This window comes from Danio aesculapii, chromosome 5 (genome assembly GCF_903798145.1).
Source record: "Danio aesculapii chromosome 5, fDanAes4.1, whole genome shotgun sequence".
Classification (NCBI taxonomy): Eukaryota; Metazoa; Chordata; class Actinopteri; order Cypriniformes; family Danionidae; genus Danio; species Danio aesculapii.
In genome coordinates, this window is record NC_079439.1 from 52,038,434 (window position 1) to 52,047,440 (window position 9,007).

The 9,007-nt window shown below is 44.2% G+C and overlaps 1 protein-coding gene across 1 annotated transcript in view; it reads right to left on the reverse strand.

Annotated features, from left to right (window-relative positions):
• Nucleotides 1-351, reverse strand: part of naa38 (N-alpha-acetyltransferase 38, NatC auxiliary subunit) — a 2,941-nt gene extending 2,590 nt beyond the window's left edge. Inside the window, exon 1 of the mRNA XM_056457145.1 lies at nucleotides 247-351. Coding sequence (XP_056313120.1) covers nucleotides 247-351 — 105 coding nt within the window. The remainder of the gene's footprint in view (nucleotides 1-246) is intronic.
• Nucleotides 352-9,007: the final 8,656 nt, after the last annotated feature.

Here is a 9,007-nt window from a genome sequence, read left to right on the forward strand (position 1 = left end):
ACTCACTTTAGGCTACAGGGACATCGATGTACATTATCCCGAATAAAACATTATTATGATTAAGTTATTTATACGAGTTGCGTTTATAATAGTGCTTCATCGCTGTTGTTTCTCATCGCGCATTGATCGTATCTCATAGTATACATATAAAGTCGTTAGTTACACAACGCCATTCGACATGCTCTCTAGAAATTTACATATAAGAAATAGTGTGATTAAAGTAGGTACAGGTCTATTTATCCGTACCTCATTTTGCATTTGTGTGCTGTTCTCTTCTCCCTGTGCTGCCATTAGAACCTCCGCACTTCGTCGTCTTCTTCTTCTTCTTTGGTGTTTAACGGCAGTTGGCATCCAACTTTAATGGCGCATTACCGCCCCCTTCTGTACTGGAGTGTGGACTGGATTTGGACAGAGAATTACTGTCCCCTGTTATTTTGTATTCACCTCTCCACCCATTTCTTCTTTTAACTCTTTTAATACATTAACTATACATATTACACTCTATATCCTATTTGCTAAACCAGTGACCTTTAAGAAATATAATTACTGTGACTTAATGTCTTTTGATGTTTTTCCTAATATATCCTTTAATGTGCACCATTGAAACCCCATTTCCCCTAATTTTTCTTTTAACATTTTCCTTTCTTTGTCATATTTTTTACACTTAAGCACCACATGTTCCACAGATTCAATAATATTATAATATTCGCACCTTCCAGATATGTGTTTACCTATCACCTGCAAGTACTTGTTTAAACTACAATGTCCAATTCTCATCCTAGTTATAATAATTTCTTCTTTTCGATTTCTTTCAATAGCCCTCCTTACCCCAACCTTCTGTTGAATACTATATAAATGTCTTCCTTTCTTCTCTTCATCCCAACTTTTCTGCCATTTTTCCATAATTTTTTCCCAAATCATTGTTTTACCTTCTGCTTTACTTAATTTTATGTAAACTTCTTCTTCTGTCCTGCTACTGGCTTGCTTTGCTAAATTATCCACCATTTCATTTCCTTCAATCCCTACATGTGCTGGTAGCCATGTAAATATTACCTTTATCCCGATCTGGCAAATTTGTGTGTAGCATTCAAGTACCTCATACACTAGGTCTTGTCTTGATTGCAATTTAAATGTTTTTAAACTTTTTAGAACAGCTCTGGAAACCCAACCAAAGCTTAAATTTTTACTCCTTTTATTTTCCCATAATTCCTGCATTATTTTCCGAATAGGGTGGGATCTATTATGCCCCTGCATGTTTGCCCAATAATTGGCTGTTAACTGTTACCTTCTTAATCTTAATGGCATCTCATACATCTCTACTTGCAATGAAACAGCTGTTGATGTTCGAAAAGCTCCACTACATATTCTAAGTGCTTGGGTTTGTATTACTTCTAGTTTATCTAGAGTTGTTTTAGCCGCATCTCTATAAGCTATACAACCATAATCTATCACTGACTTAATCAGTGCAACATATATCTCCTTCAGTGACTGCCTACTTGACCCCCAATCCACTCCTGTGAGACATCTCATCACATTTAAAACCTTTTTACATTTTCCAGATATTTTTTGATGTGATCACCCCATGTTAGTTTAGTGTCCAAAACCATTCCCAAAAACTTAAAGGACTCCACCTTCTCCAAAACATGACCGTACAGTTTAAAATTAATCTCTACTCCCACCCTTTTTTTAGTAAAAGAGACCACCTGAGATTTTTCTTTTGAAAATCTAAAGCCCCATCTTTTTGACCATTGTTCCACCTGACTAATTGATTCCTGGATCTTACTTACTATATATTTTATGTTCCTTCCCCTTTTCCACATTGCCCCATCATCTGCAAACAACGATCTACCAATTCCTATATTTACTTCCGAGAATATATCATTTATCATAACGTTAAAAAGCAAAGGACTGATAACACTACCTTAAGGGGTTCCATTTTCTATAACATAACTATTTGATAATTATTTTCCAATTTTCTCTCTAATGGAGCGTCCACTTAGGAAATCCTTTATCCAATTAAAGGCCCTACCTCCTATTCCCAACAGATGTAACTTAATCATCAACCCTTCTCTCCACATCATGTCATATGCCTTCTCAACATCCAGAAGGATTGCCTTGACTGATTCCCTATTTATCTGAGATTTCCTTATCTCATCTTCTAGGCATAATACTGGGTTCATTGTCCCCCTCCCTTTCAGCAATTCACTTTGATAATTAGTTATTATTTATCTCTTTTCTAATAAATAACTCAATCTATCTGTTACCATATGCTCCATGATTTTACCTATATGTGATGTTAATGCAATTGGTCTATAATTCTCAGGTTTTGTTGGATCTTTTCCTGGTTTCCTAATGGGAACTACTACTGCTTCTTTCCAACTCTTAGGAAGCTGTCCTTCCTCCCACACTCTATTATATATCCTAAGCAGCCTTCCTAACGCATTCTCACCCATAAATTTCAACATAATATAACACATATCATCTCCTCCTGGGGATGACATCTTTGTTCTATTGATCGCTCTCTTCATTTCTTTCAAAGAAAAAGTGGCACTTTGCATTGCATCATCTACTTCTTCTCTTTTCTCAAATATTCCAGGATATTCCCTTATAGTCTTTTCCCTTCCTTCCTTCCATTCTTCTTCTAAATTTTCAGAGCTATGTATTGCTACTAAAGCTTTTGCTATCATCTCTGCTTTCTCATTATCTTTTACCGCATTCTTCTCTCCATTTATAAAAACTGGAAATTCCCTCTCTTTTCTTTCTCCACCCATCATTTTTATTATCCCCCATATCTCCCCCACTGGAGTCTTACTCCCTTTTGAGCTGCAAAAATAGCGCCAATAGCTCCTCTTAGCATGTCGTTGTCACGGATTGGCCAGGCTCTTCCACCAGTATCACACAGCGAGCATCATCACCTGAGTTTTAATCATGCACAGCTGCACCCTATCACTCTAACACACTACAAAAGCACACACCTCACATCACTCATTGTCTGGGCTCGTTTCTACGAAGCGGACTCATAGAGAGTACCCTCCTGTTATTCACTATCAGCTATACTCGTCACTTGTAACTTACCTGATCTCTGTTTCCTTCCAGTCTGTCCAGCGTTCCCGGTGTCCTGTCAGAGTTGTGTGTTTCGTCAGTCTGTCTTCCCCGCAAGCCCTCTGGTGTGTGCATTCGGTCTTCCTCAGTGTCTGTCATCCATCCTGCTCCAGAGAAGGACTATCAGATCAACCCGAACTTCATTCACTTTCCCATTGTTATCCTTCTGTGGCTCCGCTGTTATAATAAACATCGCTCACCATTTACTCACCCTGTTTGTCCGTCTGCTTCCTTAACAGAAGCCCGGACCTAAACACAGTTAACAGCATGAGCACTCCCGATTCCATTCAGGAGTTGGTGGACTTGCTGAAGAGAGTCCTACTACCATCTGCACCACTTCCCGAAGCACCACCAGCACCAAGCACTTCTTCGCCGTCCACCCACTTATCCAGTCCCATGGCTCGACCAGCGCCCTACTCTGGTGGGGTGGAGGAGTGCAATGGATTTCTATTACGATGTTCTCTTGTATTCACAATGCAACCTGATTTATATCCCACAGATCGGTCAAAGATTGCGTTCATCGTCTCCCTTCTCTCTGGGTCGACTCTCCGGTGGGCTGAAACCATCTGGCAGCAAGCTGGGCCGGTAACGAATTCCATTCCATGCGGATGGAGAAGTAGCAGCCGGAGAACAATTGTACCACCTCAAACAAGGAGCCATGTCCACACAGGATTATGCGCTCCGGTTTCGTACTCTGGCTGCTGCTAGCGGATGGAATGAGCGATCTCTCCTCACAACATACAGGCTCGGATTGGAGCCCAACCTTCGACTACAGCTGGCAGCCCTCGACGATACTATGGGTTTGGAAAAATTTATCCAACAATCTCTTCGATGTTCTGATCATTTGAAGGTCTACCAGCATGATCTTACACCAATACCTTAAGCACTCCTCCGTCCGCCAGAGCCAGTAGTCCCTCCAGAACCAGAACCCATGATCATTGAATCTGGTAGACTCACGATTACTGAGCGACAGAGGAGCCTGACCCGGGGTCTGTGTATGTACTGTGGTGTCGAAGGACATGTCAGGCTGGACTGTCCCATTCGTCCAGTACGCTCCTTGGTGAGTGTGTTCAGTTCTACCATTGAAAAAATGCACCCTCTCACCACCAATGTTCAGTTAATTACCCACTCTGTCTCTGTTTCAGTCACGGCCCTTATCGACTCTGGGTCAGCTGGAAATTTCATCTTGCACGCCCTCTGTCGCCACCTCCAGCTCCACACCGAAGCCTCGACGCACGTCTACCAGATTCAACCTATAACCAACGATATCAATTCCCAGGCAAGTATCCATCGTAAATGTGAACCCGTCAATCTCCAAGTTGGATTGCTTCACAAAGAGGAGATTCAATTCCTGGTTCTGGAGGGTGCCTCCATGGACATCATTCTAGGGCGCCCGTGGCTGGTGAAGCACGATCCCATCCTCTCCTGGGGCACAGGAGAGATCAAGAAATGGGGTGAAGAATGTATGTCAAGCTGTTTCTCTGACCTACCCTTGCAGATTCATAGACCCCTAACAGTCTACGTCACGTCAGTCGAAAGCCCTGTCGAGAAACGATCCATCCAGATTCCGAAAATCTACTCCTAATATGAAGACGTATTTTGCCCCAAGAGAGCTTCCCAGCTACCTCTACATCAGCCATGGGACTGCGCCATAGACCTGATTCCAGATGCTCCAATGCCCAGAGGTAGGGTCTACCCGTTGTCCCTTCCGGAGACTAAGGCCATGGAGGAGTACATTCAGGAGGCTTTGAGTCAGGGGTATATCCGCCCTTTTACTTCACCCGCTACATCAAGTTTCTTCTTCGAGGCTAAGAAGGATGGAGGGTTGCGGCCATGCATAGATTATAGGACACTCAACCAAGGAACAGTCAAGTTCCGCTATCCCCTTCCTCTCGTCCCTGCGGCCCTAGAACAACTCCGATCCGCCAAAATCTTTACCAAGTTGGACCTCCGCAGCGCATACAACCTGGTAAGAATACGTGAGGGGGACGAATGGAAGACGCCGTTCGTAATCCCCACTACGAGTACCTGGTCATGCCCTATGGTCTGGTCAACGCCCCCTCCGTATTCCAAAATTTCATCCACAAAGTCCTCCGGGAGTTCCTTTATCTCTTCGTCATTGTCTACATAGATGATATCCTGATTTACTCCCGGAGTGAGGACGAACATCGCCACCACGTTGCGGAGGTCCTGCAAACCCTCAGGAACCCCCAATTATACCTCAAAGCTGAAAAATGCTAATTTCACTTACCATCTGTTCAGTTTCTGAGGTACATCATCGATCAAAGAGGGGTTCGTATGGACGAGGGGAAGGTCAATTCCGTTACCTCCTGACCAGAACCCAAAACTATAAAAAAAACTTCAACGATTCCTAGGATTTGCAAATTTCTATCAACGTTTCATCCACAATTACAGTCTCATCACCGCTCCTCTTACCAATCTCCTCAAAAATAACCCCAAAACATTATCCTGGCCTTCCGAAGCCGCCGCAGCCTTCCAAAGCCTCAAAGAATCCTTAAGCTCCACTCCAGACTCACCCCGATCCTGACTTGCCTCTCGTGGTCGAAGTGGATGCATCAACCACTGGAGTGGGAGCCATCCGGTCACAGTCCCACGGTACTCCCACACTACTCCATCCATGTGCCTATTTCTCCCAGAAGCTCAGCCAGGCGAAAAGGAACTATGACATCGGTAATCGAGAACTTCTTGCCATCAAGCTCGCCCTGGAGGAGTGGCGACACTGGTTGGAGGGGGCCAAACACCCATTCCAGGTGATCACAGATCATAAAAACTTACAATACCTCAAAGATGCTAAAAGACTCTGTCCTCGTCAGGCCCGTTGGTCATTGTTCTTCTCCAGATTTAATTTCTCTATATCCTATCGACAGGGATCAAAAAATATCCGAGCAGATGCACTTTCCAGAATTCACGATCGGCAAGAAACCATTAAAACCCCGGCCAAGATCCTTCCCGATCAGATTACTGTCTGTCCCATCACATGGTCCGCTCCTACAGTCGTCACCACTTCAGAATCCACATACATCTCTGGGCACTGGACATCCCGGGGCCAACAACACCCTCTCGCTGCTATCCCAACACTTTTGGTGGCCGAATATGGCAAGGGATGTGAGGAGATACGTGCAAGGCTGTAGAGAATGTGCTATGTCGAAGAGTCCTCGCCATCTACCTGCAGGCAAACTCCATCCCTTGCCCATCCTGAACCGTCCCTGGTCACACCTAGGAGTAGACTTCATGACGGATCTCCCATCATCTGATGGTAATACCTGCATTCTGGTCATTGTGGATCGATTCTCAAAATTCTGTCGTTTGATTCCCTTGAAGGGTCTGCCCACAGCCCCTTCAAGAGACAGCTGATAATCTTTTTAATCATGTCTTTTGATGTTTTGGGTTACCTGAAGATATAGTCTCGGACCGAGGGCCCCAATTCATCTCCAGACTATGGAAAGCCTACTTCAGACTCCTAGGTGTGACCGTCAGCCTCTCGTCTGGCTTTCATCCACAAACCAACGGCCAGACGGAGAGGAAAATTCAAGAAGTGGGGCGGTTCCTCAGGACCTTCTGTCACGGTCATCAAAACTCCTGGAACCAGTTTCTGGGCTGGGCGGAATACGCCCAGAATTCCCTGCGGCAACCTACCACCGGACTCACGCCATTCCAGTGCATTCTGGGATTCCAACCTCCACACTATCCCTGGGATGGCGAACCATCTGATGTACCCGCAGTGGATTACTGGTTTGGGGAGAGCGAGAGGGTCTGGGACGATGCTCATCACCATCTCCAGAGGGCAGTTCGCAGAGCAAAGGTGATGTCAAACAAGAGGAGGATTCCAGGTCCCATCTACAATCCGGGGCAGAAAGTCTGGCTCTCCACCAGAGACATCCGCTTGCGACTGCCCTCCCGAAAACTTAGTCCCAGATTTGTTGGTCCCTTCACGATCCTGGAACAGGTCAACCCCGTCACGTACAAGTTACAATTACCACCTCAATACAGAATCCACCCCACATTCCACGTGTCACTCCTCAAACCCTATCACGACCCTCTGAATCCCTCCACAGAGTCTGGCCACGAAGAGGAAACCCCTCCCCCGCTGATGTTGGAAGAGGGGGTCCGTCTACACAGTCAAGGACATTCTACGGTCCCGGTGTCGTGGTGGTCAACTAGAATACCTCGTTGACTGGGAGGGATATAGACCAGAGGAGAGGTCGTGGGTCCCCAGATCCGACATTCCAGCGGGCCCTGGGGAGGGGGGTAATGTCACGGATTGGCCAGGCTCTTCCACCAGTCACACAGCGAGCATCATCACCTGAGTTTTAATCATGCACAGCTGCACCCTATCACTCTAGTACACTACAAAAGCACACACCTCACATCACTCATTGTCCGGGCTCATTTCTACGAAGCGGACTTATAGAGAGTGTACCCTCCTGGTATTCACTATCAGCTATACTCGTCACTTATAACTTACCTGATCTCTGTTTCCTTCCAGTCTGTCCAGCGTTCCCGGTGTCCTGTCAGAGTTGTGTGTTTTCGTCAGTCTGTCTTCCCCGCAAGCCCTCTGGTGTGTGCATTCGGTCTTCCTCAGTGTCTGTCATCCATCCTGCTCCAAAGGACTATCAGCTCAACCCGAACTTCATTCACTTTCCCATTGTTATCCTTTTGTGGCTCCGCTGTTATAATAAACATCGCTTATCATTTACTCACCCTGTTTGTCCGTCTGCTTCCCTAACAGTCGTATTGTTTTACTTACCATTGCTTGAGGCCTTTTATACTGAATTAAGTGTTCATAATTATGAGTCCACCTTAATATCCTAAAGGTCCTATTCCTATGTTTAATAACCCTACTACATTCCTCTGTCCACCAAGGAACTGATATATTTTTTCTTTTCTCTGAACTCTTTGGAATAGTTTCATCTACCACTTATTTTATGATTTTATTCACTATCTATATCTATTTCTCTAAGTTCCCCTTCTAATCTTTCATGACATAATTGATTGAATTTTATCCAATTTGCCTTACCAAACATCCATCTTCCTCCTCCTTCTACACTCTGTTTTTTACTCCTTATTTGAATTGTGCATAATACAACATTTAGGCAATACCCCTTCTCCACATTGGCCATAGTTATGATTACCTCCACATCTAGCACACCTTCTTTTTTCCTTGCACTTTGCTGCTACATGTCCAAATCGCTGGCAATTATAACATCTAAGTGGTTTTGGTACATAAGGTCTAACATAGTAACTCATATATCCAATTGTTACTCTCTTTGGAATATTCTCTCCCTTAAATTGTAACACAACAGACTGACTGTCCACTTTTGTTCCCTCTCTTGTTGCTTGAAGTCTTTGTGTATTTAGAATAATGCCACCTTTTAAATTAGTTTTCACTTCTTCCATCCTTACTCACACCAGGATACCCGTAATCACCCCTTTACTCCACTTTTTCCTCCTCTTATCGATGTCAACACTTTCTACCTGAAATTGCCCAAATCTATCCAGTTCAAAGCTCTCTCTCTTTCTCTCTCTCTGACTCGCATCTTTACATGTAATCAATAGATTTCCATTTTTTAGCATTCTTGCTGATTTTATTTCTCCAATCGCTTTCTTTACAGCTACCGTTTATCTAACCGGGTTAACACCTTCCACTCCACCATTGTCCCTAAACTTAATGACAACTTTATTTTCTTCAGATTCTCCTTCTTCTAATGTACACGTCACTTTCCTCTCCACTCAACTCTGAGCTGCTACTAACATCTAGTAAGCTAGCTTTCCTTTTCATTTTTACATTTCCACTTTTATCTTTACTTCCTACCTGTTTTCCGATCCCACTTTTCTCCTTATCTCGACCTCTTCCATCTCCTTCTTCCATTTCCAGTCCAGTCAC